This window comes from Necator americanus, chromosome II (assembly GCF_031761385.1).
Source record: "Necator americanus strain Aroian chromosome II, whole genome shotgun sequence".
Lineage (NCBI taxonomy): Eukaryota > Metazoa > Nematoda > Chromadorea > Rhabditida > Ancylostomatidae > Necator > Necator americanus.
Window position 1 is genome coordinate 32322604 of NC_087372.1, and position 19809 is coordinate 32342412.

The 19809-nt window shown below is 40.3% G+C and overlaps 2 protein-coding genes across 5 annotated transcripts; one reads left to right on the forward strand and one right to left on the reverse strand.

Annotated features, from left to right (window-relative positions):
• Positions 1 to 221: 221 nt before the first annotated feature.
• On the reverse strand, positions 222 to 10268 carry RB195_020161 (uncharacterized protein; the record flags this gene model as incomplete). 4 transcript variants are annotated; one of them, XM_064188346.1, is made up of 11 exons in its annotated part: positions 222 to 239; positions 344 to 466; positions 1066 to 1208; positions 2402 to 2528; positions 4017 to 4104; positions 4678 to 4793; positions 4992 to 5112; positions 5585 to 5723; positions 6273 to 6354; positions 10047 to 10104; positions 10156 to 10268. In XM_064188346.1, the coding sequence occupies 11 exons, from the start codon at positions 10266 to 10268 to the stop codon at positions 222 to 224; spliced, it is 1128 nt and encodes a 375-aa protein (XP_064044225.1). The 4 variants fall into 4 exon arrangements, with proteins under 4 accessions (XP_064044225.1, XP_064044226.1, XP_064044227.1 ...); XM_064188345.1 differs by lacking the exons at positions 10047 to 10104; positions 10156 to 10268 and adding an exon at positions 7999 to 8097; XM_064188344.1 differs by lacking the exons at positions 10047 to 10104; positions 10156 to 10268 and adding an exon at positions 6524 to 6526.
• Positions 10269 to 11910: 1642 nt separating this feature from the next.
• RB195_020162 (uncharacterized protein) lies at positions 11911 to 15916 on the forward strand (the record flags this gene model as incomplete). The annotated part of the gene is made up of 8 exons (XM_013448855.2): positions 11911 to 11999; positions 13549 to 13665; positions 14102 to 14187; positions 14314 to 14429; positions 14515 to 14671; positions 15293 to 15378; positions 15442 to 15601; positions 15696 to 15916. 8 exons carry the CDS (start codon positions 11911 to 11913, stop codon positions 15914 to 15916), a joined length of 1032 nt encoding a protein of 343 aa, XP_013304309.1.
• Positions 15917 to 19809: the final 3893 nt, after the last annotated feature.

A 19809-nucleotide genomic window follows, 5' to 3' on the forward strand; every position in this document is an offset into this window, starting at 1 on the left:
TGCAGCATTCCACGAATATTTCTAATCAGGTTATCGAAAATTCAGAGATATGCCAAAACCAGCAGTACCATTCAAGTATGAAAATGTGGAGATTTGTTCTCATGAGATAACAACCTAGCTGATCCCAATGTAGCTAATTGCATAACAATAATTAATATATTTAATTTGTCAAATATTAAACAGAAACAAAAATTACGAAAGATTCTCCGCGCAATGAGACATCACTTCTTTTCCAGTTCCTATAAAATGTACACTAAAGTTGAAATCTTAAACCTAGGCAATATAACAATACAGGAAAATTTGAGTAATATTAGAAAAAAAGAAAAGTTAGAGTTCTGCTCACCTCCTTAACGAACTGAGGTAAAACAAAGGCCGCTGAATGCATCTGAGAGTTGTAGAACCGTAATTTCATCTTCTTCACATCATCATCCGAGAGTGTACGCGACGGAGTGGTTACGTCAAGATCCTTAACACATCGAATAAAATATCTGCGGGCACAACGAATCTGTTTTCCAACACACAAACGCAAACATGCTCAGTGAAGTTACTAATTACATGGGTTAACAGAAGAACAGAACGGAGGTGACTGTCAAAGTATTGTTTTTTTTTTTCTTGAAGCATTTCGCCTTTCGGAGGTGTACACTGTCACTCTTCGATGGCGGAAAATCTCAGTATGTTTCTCCCGACTTTTATTTACTTCGGTATATCGGTAGTCGTTACATTGTATGAATGCAGCATAGTACTGATCTCAGCAAGTTGAGCCTTGGTAACGAATCCCACACAAAAGTTCCGAATGACTATAGAGAAAATTTGACAGTTACCTCATGAATGAAGAAAGGACCTGAGGCGTTGTGAGGGAAAAGGAGACGGAGCAGGTCGTCATGATTGAATTTTCGGTGTCCTTTTTAGCCCTTTCAATATGATTGTATGTTGTATATGCAAGCTACGTAAACCCTAGTAAAAAGGCGAGATAGATGTGTTTAATTGGCAAAATCATGATGACGGCACGCTGCTTCTTTTCCCTTACAACGCTCAACATCGAAGAAGAAGCACTCAACCACACACCGATTTCGAACAGATAATGTAGCCCATCGTCCCGGAAGGATACGTGGAAACAGGTGATTGAGCGTACCTTACGTTAGCAAATAAGGTACGGTTAAAGCGAACCATGTGAGAAATCAAGCCAAGATGCAACCAAGCACTTTCACCTACAACACATTACAACACTGCAAAGAATAGGTTAGAAGCAAGAAAAATGAAGGAGTGAAAGAAAAAGAAAAGGAGAAAATCGTCCACATCAATCTAAACACCATACGAACTATAACGGCAGAGATTCTATTTACTAACGAAGGAATTCTATATGTCTCTGCCCACGCCGATTCAAATCTTTGACAACGACTACGTAAAGGCGACGGCACCTAGGTTTGAGCGGATGACCACTATGCACGTTCACTAATGTGGTAACGCAAAAGATTTAAAGAGTCTTAGCATTTAAAGCCAAGTAGAGTGCGAGTTACTGCAAACGCGTGGCGGTCCTCCAAGCAAACATAGGTGTCGGCTACTATACACAGCATCATGCAGCACCTTAGATTTGCTGCAGACGACGTATCCCATTAGACCACTTGTGTAGGTAGGCACAGACCCAATTGCGTAACGGGCAACGGGGAATATGGGAGAGCAGTACTTGTGAATGATTTTCCCCATAAGGGAAAGATCTAACCAAGGACATTCGCCTTAATTGATATTTTGAGTAATAGCATTTTTTCTGGATGTTCGCTAGAGGTTACACTGTTAGCAAATGATAAAAGGAAAAAAGAACCTCTATAAAAGAACTGCAGGCCTACTAAAGATTCCAAAATTTTGAACATCGTCAGATTTGTTGATGCATTTGGTTCGCTGTCTATTCAAGAAAGTTCGAAAAATTACATGATACATGCAAATTAGAAAGAAATTATGGATTTAAGCAAAGGATGCATGTTATATTATCATATTATGTATCTAGACAGACTTCGGTGTGAAAATTTCTCGTTTCAACATTTCAAGTCTAATAATTATCAAAAAAGAGGTATTAAAGTTGTCAGGTACACTATCTCTATCAGGTTCCTACTATCTAACCTCATATGTCCTCCCTTTTTAAAGTTTTACGATTGAACGTACAGTTTTATACCCCATCAAGTTATATAAATAAGCCCGAACAAGCTGGCAATCAAACTTTTTTCACTGATCGTCTTCCTATAGAATATAACTCACAGCAATTTTGTTATCTATACACGTTATTGTGAGCTATTATAAGTTCGTACAGGCTATTATAATTTGCACAATTATAGCATTGTTTTTTTTTTTGAATGACACACCTTGTTTCATATGAACAAACAAGCAAATGATTTAATAGCAGACATACCTTGCGATGAAAGCACTCCATTCTCATTAAGTGAATCACGCAACAATTCATAATAGGATTGTCCAAATAAGCTTTCGGCCGGTCCTACTGGATCCGAGGAATCGGTAATAATCACATCGAATTCGTTCTGTAAAATGTCTATACCGTAGAACAGCGCACATATAGAGCGAAAAAGGAACAATCAGAAAACTCTGATAGTTTCAACAATCTAAAAGTCCTCTCTTCGTGAAAACTCGAGATGGTGAAGTGGATTCATGTTTTCTAGTTTTGCCAACGAGGTAAAACTTATTGACCAGACGTTTCGTATTTATCGAAAGCCCTAGAATGGTTCGAGGTTTTTGATACAAAGCACATCTCTACAAACTCCTCCTTTCTCCTTGCCAAGCTTCGATATGATTTTAAGTACATAATGCAAGAACTCCAAACAGGAAAACAAACCGACTAGTCTCACCGTCCGCTCCGTGCTGGAGTGAACCACCGCGTTCTTAGAGACCTTCACCAAAGCGAATAAGATCTACGCACTGTGCAGTATAATCTATGCACTGCACAAGTACTGATGTCTGGATAGCGTTAAGGACCTGTATGGGAGGAAATCTTATAGCTCACTGAGTGCTACGAACGACAAAAAAGCGTTAGTGATTGATAAACGTTCAGTTCTGTTATTTCTGGCAGAAATCCAGAATACTTCCAATTCCTTTCAACCAGATATTTCTCTCTCATCTGCTAATTCGAACACATCTCCATCATATTTCTCATTTTTGCGGTGCACTAATGGAGATGAGGACAGAGAGAGGTGTCATGGAATATGGATAGCATCAAAAACCTCAAACAGCTTTCAGGCCTATTACGAAGACAAAGTTGCCAAAACGTCAGACAATAAACAAAGTTTTACTAAAACTTTGTTGGGAAAACAATAAAGCATAATTATAGGATTTTCGTCACAGCGCCGAAAATGAATGAGGACTATTGAGAAATCTGTGTGTCGCAACCAAGAAATTACAACCTTTATATTTTCGAAAATTTAAGACTCATTTGTACTTGAGAGAATTATTGCAAAGCGACGCATCACAACGAATTGTTGCGTCATGAATCTCATTAAAAAAAATAAAAAACAGAAATAATACCAGTACAAAACACCAAAAGGTATCAGAATTACCTATCTCGAACATGAAAATACTCCCAAAAAATCGACATATCGGTGCAAAAATAGCGCATTTTGCTAACGTCAGTCTGAACTCAAGTCAAGCCAACGTCAATCTCATTCTTTCTCATCGAAAAAATTTGAAGAAATGGTAGCTCCGTAGCAGAACCCCTACAACAGGGGAATGGGATTGAAGAACGACAAGAGTGCGCATTGTGCAGTATTAACTCCATAGAAAACAAATTCTATTAACTGAGATTACAGCCAGTCAATACTTAAATATTCGACAAGAGAAAACGTTATTTCAAATTTTTTCCGAAAAATCAACATGATTCCAGTTATTTTGGCGATTTTCAAAAAAGGCAGAGAAAATCTCCTATCAACACTTTCAAAGAAATAAGTTCGGTCAACCACTCTACAACGCCCTGCAACCTTCATTTCTTTTATTTTATCCTAAATTCCACCAAAAACCACCTTGTGCTTCTTCAAAAACTCGAAACCATCACCACAAAACAAATTCAGCTTAGGACTGGAGAAACAGCAAGACATGCCTGGCAGGAACCTGAAATGTTGATGTAGAAATTTTTTTCTTGTGATGAACTACTCTTCGTTACAATTTTATGCAGTTTTTAATTGGAAGCTCATCACAGTATGGTCTTTTTGTTTCGAATGATCAGTTTCCGACTACAGCAAGCGAGAGTCGCACCTCGATCATAACCACAAGCTCCACCGCGCCATTTCAAGTGCGGTCACCTCCGCAGTCAAATCAGGCTTCTTTTGTTTCGATACGATTGTACAAATCCTAGTGGGAAATCCGTTTCTCCCAGCAGAGAAGCAGATTTTCCATTCCGCTGCTGTCTTACAAGATTGCATCTGTTGTACTATTGTGATCACAATGGCATCTATTTTAGTGTTATCAGAAGGAATGTAAGCTGCCTGCAAAGAGCGCGAATCCGTCAATTTCAATTAAAGTCGACTTGATGAGCTGTTCGCGCGATAACCAAATCTACCACTAACGGTAAGGTGGCAACTAGGTAACGAATACGACGAATAACACAGCGTTTAGTGGCAGCCGGGTTAGGTCCCCTACGTTTCACGAAATAACTTGTATCTTGGAAAGAGATCATAAACTTACTTTTTTGAGACGTCAATCACAACTCGGTCGATTTCGCACATCGTCACGTGCTCCACTTCTGGATGTTTCAGAACCTCTCGCAAAATTCCACCATCACCACCACCAATGATTAAAACCTGAATTAATATCTTATTTACTCGCTATTACTTTACATTATTCGTCAAATTCGCCCTTTCGCACCCACAACAATCGAAAGAGCGTGGTCGTGGAAGCGGGGTCAGATAACCACAGAAAATCGAGGAAGTGTGGGCTGAGGAGAAGGCATTTTCTTCAAATGTTACAATGCACCAGAAAAACGAAAATGAGTCAATTACCTTCTTTGGATTGGGATGAGCAAACATAGGCAAATGAGCGAGCATTTCTTGGTAAGAGAATTCGTCTCGTTCTGTTGCTTGGATGATTCCGTCCAAAACCAGGACATTTCCATATGTTTCACTGAAAATAGTTGATCAAAAGTTGACTGCTGAAACTAAATCCTTTTACAATATACCATAACATTTATCATCAATCTGCAAGGGCGAAATTTCAAGAAAAAAGTTTCTAGTGTCACAAATCGAAAAGTTCTACTGTTCATAATAATTAATAGGCACTTTTGTGTTATGCGTATTCCTACTTATGCTTGACCAACACGAATTGTTCATAGAGGGGAAAAGACAAACAGGAGCCAGGACTTATGTTTGCTCGAACGGCCGCGATGCGCAAGGACAGATCGACCGCGGGGTGGGTGTCAAGCGGTAAGAAAGTTGATGTTGCGGCTTCTTTAAGGCGCGATAAGCCATATGAATTTTGGCTGGCTATTTTGGTTGATCCTTATCCAGGTTTAGCACTCAGCACTAGTAACCACTACAAAAACTAGAGGCATTTTCAATTCCTACTAAAATTTTTAGAATAAAAAGAGTACCTCTACCTCTTGAAGACAAGCACATCCTGGTATTCACTCTTCTCATGGAATAAAATCTCCTTCACTTTGAGAGAGAAAGCCTGACCAGGCCAGGCTCCACCCATCGAAATCCCGTCTGATTTCAATTGTTTCGAGTCACCCGATCCTGAAAATATTCATCGCACGTTGCTTCCTAAGAATATCACAAATTTTCAGACAAGATAGAGTCTCTGAAAAACTTGAATAACAAATTCGGTCATTCCGTGACTCTCCACAGAGTTAAAGGCATCACTTCACGAATCTGAGGTGGTACGGATTTCAGGTGGAATATTCGTATACGGGATAGTAGATTATGGAGAGGGAGTGATTCCGTCCATTTCTTCCTAATTGCTGTAAAAAACGGCCCGGAAGATACGGCCTCGGGCGTTCTGGCGCACTATTTTCTACAAGGAGTTCGACTGGTGTGCGCCAGCCTTGTGCGGCGCCGCGTCTTCCGGGCCGTTTTTCACGACAATTAGGAAGAAGTGGACGGAATCACCATCCTCTCCATAGTCTACTATCCCTTATAAGAATACTCCACCTGAAATCTGCACCACCTCAGATTCGTGGGGTTATGCCTTTAACAAGGGCTTTTCATTATCACATTAACATCAATTTCTTTTCACTATCATACTACTACCACTTTTACGAACAACAGTTTAGAACAACACCTCACCTTCCTGTTTCATTCGCTCCAAGTCGTCTGGTGAAAATTCTGTGAACCATCCCTTATGCAACACGTCCATATTAAACTTGATCTGGAAAAAAATGACAGAAATTGAGAAACACAGTCTATAATTACGAAGACAGTAGAAATGAAGAAGCATAGAAATGCCTTAACGAGGAGGAGCTGATTCAACTACATCATTTTTCTACAGGAGAACTATTGCTCGCTGTAGTTGGGTCAAAACGACATGAAACACGGACCATTGCGCAAGCGGCCGCGCTCGGAAGCGGTGCGGTGGAACAGCGGTTGGAATCGAGGTGAGACCATGGCAAACAGCAGAGGTGTGTGGCGGTAGCGTGGATCCTTACACGATCCCAACCGCTACGCTTCACCGCTCCGCTTTGAGCGCGGCCGCTTGCGCAAATGTCCGTGTTTCATGTCGTTTTGACTCGACTATACTTATGTTGGGGTGGCCAACCGCAGAACACGTTCGACTGGAGCACGGGAAAGGGCCGAAGAAGTCTGGCAGATAATGTGAGTTGTGAACGCGTCGCAATCGCTCGAAGTAGCATAATGACTTCCCTCGGACGACAGGTATACAAGCAGTGCTCTTTCTCAACAGAGGCTATCCGAACTTTCGGGTGTTTCAGTTTACGACCCGTCTAACTGATAAGAGCTGAACGCAGCAATTTGCAGGTGGACTTTTGTTTGCAGATAGCAAATTCCCCAAAATGAATTAAGAAAAGAGAGTAAATAGGGAAAAAATGGATAGTTTTGCTCTTCAACATTTGGTATTTACAAAGATTACTGACCTCGCATACAATAAATTGAAATTAGATAAGAGTGAAATAAAATCATCGGCATCTTCTTCCCACCATTTTATTCAATATTATTTACAGTTGGGGTAGAACGTTTAGTAAAATGACGGCGCAACGTGTCTTCGGTGAAAGCTTGCAATGAGCACTCTCTACAGAATGGAGAACTCCACCTTGACCTCCTTTCTTTTAACTCTTCTATGGTTTTTTTATTCTTCTCTACAACAGTGCATGAATAAAATTACAGCCTTAGTGAAGTCCTCTTCCAAATCACTTCTTGACTTTTTCGTCCCTCCTTGCGTGTTGTGCATAGTAAGTCTTCCTCTAGGGCGGATTTTTTGTGACTTTATTATGAATCCGATTATAGCCAACTATAAACATGCACGATTACACAAAAATGGGACAGAAACCATTTTATCGTATCCCGTTAAACTAAGGGATTCACTAACTTAGTGACATCTTAACAGCAAAACTAACGATAAAATAAGAAAGGACTTTGTTGAGAATATCTTTGTATTATCACACTAATATGGAAATGAATAATGAAAATATGAAACACGAAAAAAAAAACGAAAAGTTCCGAGGATACACACAGTATAGGGAGCTCTGTGCACTGAAACATTTCTGTGGTTTTTCCTGTTTCTGCTTAAATGGATAACTACTGAGACCACTATTATCGATGGTATTTTAGCTTACATATCATAGATCCTTTAATACTAATTCTTAAGTATTAGGGGCCCCGACTGATTCCGTTATTCACATCCAGAAAAAAGAGTGCCATTGAGTGTCCCTCGCCCCAACTACATTTTACCACAGAGGTGCTTGGAACATCTATCTTCCTATTAATAAGTAGATCCATTTCTATCAACTTCTTTTCTTTTTTTCAACCAGTTTTTTCTACCTGTGCTCAGGTCAAATACCTCAAACTCGGTGCAGTTATGTAAGCGGCCGATTCGACTACGTATTGAAATAGAACGCGAGAAAAACGAGAAAAAAAATGTCTCGATTCCCTCGTACATGTGCAAATGTAAATATTGGAGACAGTTTCAATAACAGCAGACTGGTGTGACCGCAAATATTTTTTTTTTACAGAATGGGGATGTGAGAGTTACATTCGATGCAAACAAATGATAACAACGTACAGTTAAGGGAAGATCTACTGTCAAAATTCATGCTATCAAAATGCGCGGTGTTAATCGTTACGTCGCCAAGTAATTAATTCAAGGTGACGGGGAATTTCCTTTCCTTCGCAATGGTGTTTTTTTTTTCTTTTCAAAAAGCAAATTGTGACCGAGGTACCTCCAAGTAACATAACGTACAAGAAATCCAAAAAGTAGATGCAGACAGCGCGATCAAAAATCCCTCATCACCCGAATAAAACAGTGAGCAAATTGAAAGGCATCACCCCACGAATCTGAGATGGCGCGGATTTCAGTTGAAGTATTCATATACGGGATAGTAGATTACGGAGAAGGGTGTGGTTCCGTCCATTTCTTCCTAATTGCCCGTGAAAAACGGCCCAGAAGATGTGACGTGTGCACACGGCTGGCGCGCTACAATCGGACTCGTTGTAGAAAATAGTGCGCCGGAACGCCTGAAGCCGTATCCTCCGGGCCGTTTTTTTAGGGCAATTAGGAAGAAATGGACGGAATCACCCCCCTCTCCATAGTCTCCCATCCCGTATACGAATACTCTACCTGAAATCCGTGCCACCAGTATAATGATTTTGGTCGTCGCACTATGCACTCATATGCGCACGAAAACTCCAAACTAGCCCATGACCAATTATCTGGATTATTTTTGAAACCAACAACATAGCAGCAACCCAAGAAATGCACATTTGCTCGCAGATTTCTCATTCTTTCAATACTGTCATACTGTACTATACTTCCGGACACGTGTGCACCCTACGCTCTAATTTCGTCCCTGCTTTGGTGTCTGATCTCGCCCGTACAATGTCTGAACTCGTCCGAGGCTGTGATTACACAAGAATGCACATCTAAAAACCTCGTCCAACGTGTTGCGTCAGCAGATACAAATTTAAAGGCATCACCCCACGAATCTGGGGTGGTACATATTTCAAGTGGAGAGTTCCTATACGGGGTCGTGGATTATGGAAAGGAAGGTGATTCCGTCCATTTCTTCCTAATTGCCGTAAAAACATCCCGGAAGATGCGGCGCGTGCGCACGGCTGGAGCGCTCCAATCGAACTCATTGCAGAAAATAGCGCGCCGGAACGCTTGAGGCCCTATCTTCCCGGCCGTTTTTTACGGCAATTAGGAAGAAATGGACGGAATCACCCCCCTCTCCATAGTCTCCCATCCCGTATACGAATACTCCACCTGAAATCCGTACCACCTCAGATTCGTGGAGTGATGCCTTTAAGGACCTTCCACATGCTCGGCTGTAACATTCTACTCGAGAGCCACTTATTATCAATAGCTTATTATGAAAGCATTCCCTACTCAAGTAGAATTTTTAAAATTCGGATTGAATCTGGATAAGCGCATCTTTGATGGGGTTAAATTGACGTTAACAGCACCAGAATTCTTCCATCAACTCTATTCAGTAGGAGAAGTAAAGCAAAGTCAGTAAAAGAACTATTTCATTCGTCATTCGAGAAAATCTGAGAGAAGGAAACTTGAGGCGGATAAAAATAACGTCTAAAGGTGCAAATATTCGTTTGTTAGCGATTTGTTTTGAGATTAATCGATGGATGCAGCATAACAAACGACATATCGAATGGAACAGTGGAAGAGAAGCTAATAAATGAGAGGAAGACGAAAGACAGAAGGAGGACGAAAGACAGCTAATGTTGTCGTATCTTATCGTGACATCGTAAACATCGGCCTCACGAAACAACACGTAACCATACAAAAGCGATGATCCATGAGAACACGGATTGATTATCGTAGGATGGGTCAGCTGATCGTTAATTACGGACAAATATTTATTTCTCACAGCTGACCGCCTTAGATTCGTCGTCGGAGCGTTGATGAAACGCGACTCGATCGCACTCTCCGGTCCTGCAGCGGTCTTTCGTTGGACGTCGGCGCTCGCTCGCTCGCACCTCTCACCACCACTCGCTCCACGTATCGACATATCGACCAGCTGACATCCGTATGACTTCGCGTTTGATCTCCCAGAACACCGCATATCCTTCTTTTCTTCGTTCTATTCCACGCATCATACGTATTTTAGGAAAGTATAGTTTGGGGTGGTGTGGCACTCAGTGGCGTACTCATTTCTGGAAGTAAATAATTATATCAGCGGGGAGACCTGAAACTTAGGCGTTGAGATCTTTGAGATGTAAGGTAAGTTACTAAGAGAAAAAAAGGAAGATAGAGCTTTCAGAACTAGGTGCCCAGTGCCCCTCCCCAAGTATATTTTCCCCTGAATTTTTCACTGTCGAAGTCACTTCTATTTGTTTCATTTGATTCTAATTATTTTGCTGAAAAAAGCAAAACTTCCATAAATGATTCCATAGCTGCAAAACTACAGTAGATATCAACTGTATGGAGCTAAAGATCAAAATCTAGATATGAGCACTACGTTTTGATTTCTTTTCATGAAGAAAAAACTCTTGATATTGTTTTAGTAATTAGCAAAAGTCCTGCCAGTTCAGTTTCTACTAGTTCATATTGCTATTTTGAGGCTTATTTCTTGCTTGAAATTGTTTGAACACTCATGGAGAAGAGAAATAATAATATGGAAATTTCAAAGCATAAATTGCAATGCTAAATATATCTCATTGTTCGCTCTAGGACAAATTCGTCGCTTTAGAACTGATTTATCGTTGCAACTTAGATCGAAGATGAATATATAACCGCTTATTCGAAAAGGAAACCTTCGTTAACTCCTGCATCGCTATTAGAAAGAAGTATTGTAGACTAGAAAATTTTAATTAGATACTTGGTGGCTTGAATGAGTGCAAAATTAAGTGTTCAATTCGTTTGTGAAGTGGTGAAATGCAACAAAAACTTCTCTCACAACGTTCTGTCGAAATTTTGTCATTCAATAATTCCATCATTGCCTGCTCAATTCATTCTCTACCTGCATAATATATTTTAATTTGGAACAAAACACAGTGAAACATTCCATTATGTGCTCGCATTTAGAATGTGATGGTTTTTCTTTTGTAAAAAAAAAGCTTTGCTGTGTGCACTAATATGGTTTTGCCGTTTTGATACGTTCATAAATATGGTTAGGGAAACACTAATCGAGCTAATTGGAGAGATTGCTAAATTTATACCATCAGTAATCTGAGTAATACTTTTACAATCACGTTACATAGTGTAAATAGTGTATGTTATTATGAACTCGCTTCCATTTGAGAATTTTTGCGTTGTATGACATAGCAAAACAACAAAAAATTCCCACGCTCTATGTATATATTTATGGGAAATCGTCCTAGAACGAAAAATATCCAGTTTTGTATATAGAGTTATGTTTACTGAACCAAGAGTTGTTGTTTTTTCCATTGGAATTGGTCGTGCCTGTCTGTGCCAGCATGCTCAGCGTTCGCTGTTGCATGTATCATACATCTTCGTGCGTGGATAACGTGGCATGAACGGCTAAGAATCAAAAACGGATATATTTCATGGAAAAATTTTCGGAACGTCCCTAGAAATATTTGCTGTTATTTCAGTGAGAAGATGTCCTTTTTTCAAAACTCATTTTCTTTTCTTTACTCGAAAGTGATTCCCTTTTTCTCGATAAACATAACCTCTAGGACGTATAGATTTTAAAATCTAGTTGAGTTTATTAAGGATAGAAATAACTAATGCACATTAAACTCCATTACTATTTTCAGTTTTCTTGTGCTATCATCGATGGGTGTCACTCGCCGTTCCGATTTACTTCGCCCGATCAAAGTCGACGAAGACGAGGAAGGCGTGGTCGACAGATTTAATTACGCCGAGTATGTTTTTTTCTTCTGTTGTTTTCTGTTAGGAACTGGTTCTAATCCTGTCAGTTTTTAATGGGAATCCGCTCTCACATTTTGTGTAGTGTCCTCGAAAATTTTCGATGTTAACTTCTCTCCGATAACAAAGAAGGTTCGGGATGTAGTTTGCACGTATCACAGCAAGAAACCAAAGCATCCTTTGATGATCCAGAAAGGGTAAAATAATCAGTCCGAAGCTCCTGACCCACCTGACTTCTTGATTTGTGGAGAGTGTCCCGCGGTAAAGATAATTGCAAATTAATTCTCGATCCCTATTCACTACTGCGGAGAACTCAACATCGAAAATTCCCAGAACGCTGCTTTTAAATTGCCTTGAATAACTGCCGTATTACTTGCATTTTTCATTATTTTTGAGAGGCGTTTTTTCTGCAGTGTTTTTTTTTTTCTTTTCAAAGCAATTGTTTTTCGTCAGTGAATTTCCTGTTAGGAGTTGTTAAAGGCAGTATATCAGGGATCTGACAGAAGAGACGGTGATGGTTCCGCTCATCTCTGCCTAATCGTCGTAAGAAACGTGGAAGACGCCTTTCATCAAAACGATTTCAGTTGCAGCGCATCACCCTTGTGCACGCGCCGCATTCACATGCGAGAGGTCGAAGATAAATGATATCTTCTCTTCAGCCAACTCAAGTGAAACCAATGAAGAAGTTGCTGAGGGGACCGGGACGTGTGCACAGACTAACGTACCTTGTAGGAACTAAAACATTTCCACACCGTTTTTTTTTTACGACGGTTAGAGAGAGAGGAGTGGAACCACCCCAGATTCTGCAATCTATAACCTATGTAATTAATCTCAGAGTCGTGGTGTGCTACCCTTTATCGAGTTTTGACGGGTTTCCTTCATCTTTTTCTACGAAGCTGTCTGAAATTCTCACCTCTCACTCCGATCCTAGTGTATTCCGCTGAGTTGGGACTTTTCTGAGGTAGAAATATGTTCCAACCGCAAACTCAAACCTAGCATGCTTATGAGTACCGTGTGAAGTCACGTTTTTGTTGCAGGATTCTACCTTAGCAAGCTAGAACTAATGAGTGCTTCTGTTTTCGAAGCTTTTTTCAAAGAAATCTTCGCGTACAAAACAGTTACAGTGTGGTTTAACTGTTTTACTTCTCGAGATGTCACAAGTTGTAAATAGCGAACACTGCCAAGCTTAGAGCTACCAGGTCCACTAGATTATGTATTAGATTGTGTATATATGCTCGAAATCTGGATGATGACAACATTTTCACGCGCGTTGAGCATGGTATGAAAAGAGAAAGTGTGGAGTCTCCATTATTTTCACATTTAACTCACTTCTCTGCCGTGCACTCAGCTGCAATGCTTTCTGTTTCACGTACCGTCTATGATTCAGTTTATTCACGTTAAACTCAAAACATACTTTTTTGAATCTTTTTTTCTCTTGGGAATCTTTCCCTATTTTCTTTTCAGTGATCTCCTTCACTGAAACATGATCAAAGCAGCACAGAAACACGGATTTGTTAGTCTAATTATTTGACATAATATTTCTAGTTTTGACTTCTCGGAAAGTGGCGACGAGTTGTCTGACAATGTGCGAGATCTCACACATTCAATGGAATTTCCTGCTTCTCGTTCAAGAAAAAATAAGGAGCGAAGAGCCGAACGCAAGTAATATATTTATTTTTCACAGTCGTTTGTACTTTTTCACGGAAGCTTTGTTTTGATCATTGAGGCTACTTATAGTTTGTGTAACATGAGTTTTTTGCGGCAGCAGTTTCTTTACTGCACACTATGTGAAAATTTTCTTGTGTGTTACATAGCTTTAGCGCCCTTATCTTTTTTATTCTATAAAAACATAAATATCTGGTCCGTGACAGCATGAAGAAAGTAAAAAATTTTGTGTACATTTATTTATATACTTGGCTAACATTTCAGAATAAGAGATTTCCGCTCAAAGAAAATCCATATTGAATATTTTACACTAGAACTACCTAGGATTTTTGCAGTTATCCTTTCATTAATGATATTTGTCACCCAGGACATTACTCCATGTACATGCTATTGTTCTAATAAATTTAAACCTCAAGCCATGAGTTATGTTCAGGATGCGTCGTTTTTTGGATGTTGAAAGTACTGGGGTAGTTGTGAAGAGCTCCATGGGATCGAGAAGACAGCGACGCCTTGAAAGTGGTTAGTTTTTATTTGTTGCCGTTTATACTTTCTTACGCTTACGTTTGCATACTTTCTTACGCTTACGCTTACGTTTTTTTTTTCAATCTAATTTGAAATATATTATTCCTAGGCTTTCTATTGCAGTCCGCATTCTAATGAGTTTTGCGGATAAGGATGACATTTGTACAGACTTCTCTGATCTTGTTCCACATACTGTCAGTGCATTCGAAAGACTGTTCTTAGATGAGAAGAGCATGCAGGTAAAATGTATACTGTGTGTTAAAAAGTCTACAACCGGATAAGTCCCCAAAATATTAGCAGAGATTGAATTGCCGATCGTTGTAGATGTGGAACGACTTTATCGAACGTGATGAGGAAGAGCAGCGGCAGATTCTCGAGGAAGGGGAGTTAAAATCCAGCGATGGATGCGGGTGGTTCGTCGTTGGTGGAAAGCCGGGGACTTCAAAATCGCCGAAATCCTTGGACGTGGATGGTCGAAAACGTGAGAACTGTTCACTTAACTCATATCTAACCTCATTACACCCTGGTTCTGTTTTGTTTTATTTTCTATTTTTGTTGTTCTATAATTAATTTCGTATAGTTATAAATGTTATATAAAACCACATATATTATGTAGTTTTATAATAATTATAAAGGCATATTCGTGATTTCCACTTATCCCTTTGAACTTAACGAGCATATTTCTAAGAAATTTGAGACAAGCGTTGTATGCTCTTAATTATCCACCTAAGTGCTGCCGCCAGAAAGATTAAATACCTCCGATCGTATTTATCTTAGAATATGAGTTTACTTCCAGTGTGCTAAAAGCCTATAAGGAAAACTGTGACTGTGAATAGAAAAACTAGGAGTAGATAAGTTATTGCTCTTGCCACAATATTCACTAATCTTGTAATTTGTACGGCATTAAAACACTAGGTGGGTGTTTATGTTAAATAACAATCACTAGCACATAAAAACACCGTCAGCGCTTCGACATAACATGTCGTGTTGACTGAAAATAAATGATAGCCTGCTACAAATTGAGTTGCAAAGCCTCTCCTGGTTTTAGAAGTAATGAATTAACCCTATTACCCATTTTATGTTTTCTCATCTGGACTTTTAGATCATCCTGCCTACTATGGCAAAGCTTGTTTCGACCGTATGAGCAGCCGGAGTAAACGACTACTTTCCGAAAAACGCCTGCCTTGGGTATTTCACCGTTAATTTTTGGAGAAATAGAGAGTTGTTCTATCTTTTCAACGACTTTTTAAGGGCTTCATCGATCAACTCGAAGGTGAGCTGTTGTCATTCTTCTGCTCCACCTCTCCCGATTCTGGCAAGGATGATGCCGTTTATGTTGGCGTTTTTGAGAACTCTCTGGAAAGAGCACTAGCACATGCCGTGGCGCAGTTTCTCATGTTGAAATCAAAAAGTTCGTGGTTTTGTTTTCTTCGCAGAACAGATTTTTAGCCAGCGCTCTTTTTTTATTAAATAGTAGAGTAATATCTGCATGTGAATAATTTTAGGCATATCAGTGCGAGGAAGCGGAGAACGTCTTACCGAATTCCGAAATCCTCGAGCCTTCTACATTCCGCCTCACGTTCGCCTCGTACCATACCTGTCTTCAATTCGCTCGGAACCTATAGAAGTACCTCAGCACTCCAAGTTAAAGGACAACTCCTCTGATAGAGAGCAGAGTGCAGATTCTTCCTTCAGTGAAGTCGATCCAGAGAACATTGATTTGTAACCGCATGTTCAGTAATTTTTACCTCGATGTCTAAGGGCGTAGTATTCTTCTACTTAGTAGTACATTCATCGAGTACAATCACCTTTCTCAAGGTTTTCTTTATATTAGCATAGCATATCTCTTTTTCCTCATTATTTTTGTTCTGTATACTCTCAAAGGGTTAGCGGGAATGGGGCACGTAATGATTAGTGTTGAATCAACATCGAACAACCTCATGGTTTGACAAATGCTATTGTTGTTGTTCACTAGCAACTGCCTGGTTGTCTTTCAGGCAACATTCCAGTGAGTTGTTGTTTATAGTTGATTACAATTAGACCCACCACATTGCTTTTCACATTGATTGGGTTCTTGCATTTCTATCGTTACATACGGTACAAGTCCTTCCAGTCATCCTAAAAAAAGGCCTTTTTTCTTTTCTTTTGTTTCGTTTTCTCACTAATTAAATCGACGGTTGATTTGCATCGACGTTTTCAGATAATTAGTTGTAGGTACGATGGATAGCAATTGTAACATTGGAACATGGTTCTTAGGGGAAATAGTATCAGATTATAGGAAAAGTGGCATGTGAGGTCTGGGTCGAGCGGAGATTCCCTTAGCTGATATTTTCTGGAAGGGTGAAAGGAAACTGGCAAAGCAGTGGTCAGGTCCTTCACCTGCTTTCGTGTCAGACATTTTTTTTTCGCGCTATGGTAGATAGAAGGTGACGCCAGGTGGAATGAGAAAGTGCAGCAACGTGTTTGTTACTAATATCTTATCAGTTGTGTGACTAGTGCTTAAGAACTCTATGGTTTATCCAGGAATGATTTTGTCAAGAAGTTAGCTATATTGTGGACGTTCGATTGCTTAAAACCGCGTTGGGACCCTATTATTACAATTATTATGCGTTAGTTCTCTTTTCTTTAATGAAACTGTAATGTAAAATTACCAAATTGGCGAGGATTCGCGATTTTCGTTCTATTACATTCGAAGGACCTACTGTTAGAATTTAGTGATCACTCCCTTAAAGGCATCAACCCACGAATCTGAGGTGGTGCAGATTTCAGGTGGAGTATTCTTATGAGGGATAGTAGATTATGAAGAGAAGGGTGATTCCGTTTCCGTGATTCCGCGCCAGAACGCCTGAAGCCGCATCTTCCGGGCCGTTTTTTTACGGCAATTATGAGGAAATTGGCGGAATGACCCCCTCTCCATAATCTACTATCCCGTATACGAATACTCCACCTGAAATTTGTACCACCTCAGATTCGTAGAGTGATGCCTTTAAGACCTTGTGTAGTCACGGAAAATAACAACTACGAGCTGCGTCACTTTGTACGCAATCGCGCACGTTTCCCTGCACTATGTAAAAAGCTCTTTTGAAAACGTTGATGTAACGCTACAGTTATCAAAGTACAGCAGTTTTTTACGACTACATAGAATGAGCCGGTTGTGAGTGTCTTGCACTGTACTTTGTACTTCCTACTTTGTTCACACGTAAGGTTTGGCGTAGGACGAATGATAGTGCTGAGTGATGTACCTCAAGAAAGTAAATATAGTCGGGTCAAAACGACATGAAGCACGGTGCAGTTGCGTAAGCGGTTACGCTCGAAGCGGCGTGGTGGAGATAGCGATTGGAATCGAGGTGGGACCATCGCGAACTGCAGGATGGCCCAGCAAAGGCTTTCACCACGCTCCTAGCCGCTACGCTCCACTGAAACGCTTCAAGAGAAGCCGCGTACGTAATTGCGTACGTGCTTCATGTCGTTTTGACCCTACTATAGATGATGTTCTTTGGCTCCCAGAAAGAAAAGTTGCTCTAAACCTGCTCCGAAAGCGAAGAACTAGGCCGAGAATGGTGTTCGGTGCTTGTTTGCAGTAGGCCGTGTACATTTCCGCGTGTCTATTAATTCTAGGATTGGTAGTTCCTTTTTCGAATATGTCCATGAATTAACGCTTTGTTGAACGATCATTTGCACGATGGGTGGGAAGGTGTACGAATAGAACCGGCCTATTTTTCAAATTCCAGCAAATTGTTGAAGGTGGGCGTCTGTGCGTCTATAGTATATCGATTAGCTGCACGAGAGATCTTAGAAATGACAATTTTCTCGTCAGAACAATCCAAACCAACCATTATTCCAGTGTCTGTGGATTGCCAATAGCGGTGAGAACCGTTTTGTGAAGAATAAATGTCGCAGAACAGCACTTCCTGCTTTTTTTTCGACAATTTCGACAGCGAATATCGCTACGCTGCCGGGAATAATCCAGACGAATTTTATTGGTTTTCCTTCAAGTAATTTTTTGGTATAAAACATACGGGATGAGCGAGCATTAAGATTAAACCTTTTCAACAACAAACTTTCCACTGTAAACAATCTGGTGTAGGAAATAGAGTTTGCAACACATCACAACATGATCTCTCGTGAGATTTTTCACATTCGTCCAGGAAAAAAAAACAATGTCAACAGCTGAAAAAAGTAACAACTGTTCATCAATGATGAATCACTATTTCCGCGTGTTCTGAAGGTGAGATTATTGTTCCAAAAGAACACCCCAGAACTTCCAGTTTCCTTTTTTTTCAAGAAGAAAAAACGCTGTAAACTGAATGCCAATTTTCTGTCTGTCTCTATTGTGATGGGCGAATGTCGTTCATGACTAATCTAACCTTCCAGAAGACACGGGCCAATTCAAGTGGTATTCGATACGGTGTTGAAAGAGAAAGTGTTACAAAAGTACGTTGATCAAGCAAATTGTCTAGTATGTGAAACTACCAAAACCTCGAGGTTTCATGAGATAAAGGTAAAGCGATATGTAGTGCAGAGTCGGCGCCAGACGCGTTTGGCACCGCGTTGCGGTGGATGCGTCACGCTCGTCTGGGTGAATCCGCATGTAGCCGACTATAAAAGCATTGCGGCGATGTATCATCTTGTATCTTTCTTAAAAAGCTTCGTAAAAAAATATGTGTAAAACGCGATTTTAATTATTATTATTATAATTTTGAGATAGAGAATGTAGTCCCAGGATGTTTCATACGTTCTGTTAACGTCATATGTGAGGAACACAATTAACTTATTTATAACACCTTCAATGATTATTTAGAGCCTGCAGTTGTTGATCCAGACAGCTGTCCCGTTGCAAACAAGTTTTTCTCATTCTTCTTCTATGAGCGAGACGCTTAATGTCCTGGCGCGACGGCAAGTTCAGTTTCGACCCTGTGGTTGGCTAGCCAAGCAAGTGCTGTCTATTCGAAAAAATCCTTCGAACTGAAAATGTGCAGTTTTCAAACGTGCTAGTCGACCATCTCTTATTACACTGACAATGAGTCAATTTCCCTATGGATTCATAGCCGAGCGAAACGTCTCTGGACAGACATCATATGCGAGTGATCTCTGTCCAATCTTTCCGAGGTCGTTGGTCGCTTCGATAAAATGGGGCTGAGACTAGAGACGGCGATAGGTAGAATTTCTTAGGAATCCAGGAATACAGCGATGACATTGTAGCCAGAATAGCGAACGAACGAAAGTTTTTGATCTGCTGATCTACTGGAGCCCTGATCGTGTTCCTCAATTAACCCACAAGGCAGTCTCCTGAATTTAAGGTACTAAGAACTTATCCGCAACCGTACATGACAGTTTACCTGATCATATCCATGTACTATAAGTGAAGCGTTCCGTAAATTGGCGACAAAGTCGTGAGTGTTTCACTCTTCAGTTCCCTTTGGTCTTATCACCACCAACTTATCAGGTCGACCATGCCTATAGACGGTGAAAATTATACAATGTCATAAATTTCTGGAGCGGTGACATAAGCTACAGTCCAGCATACGTTTACGGTCACTGTGCTATTTTCCCTTGTCACGTGTCCATATTACGCGAATCGACCGCGCAGAGATAGGGGTCTGGGATACCGCCCGCTGC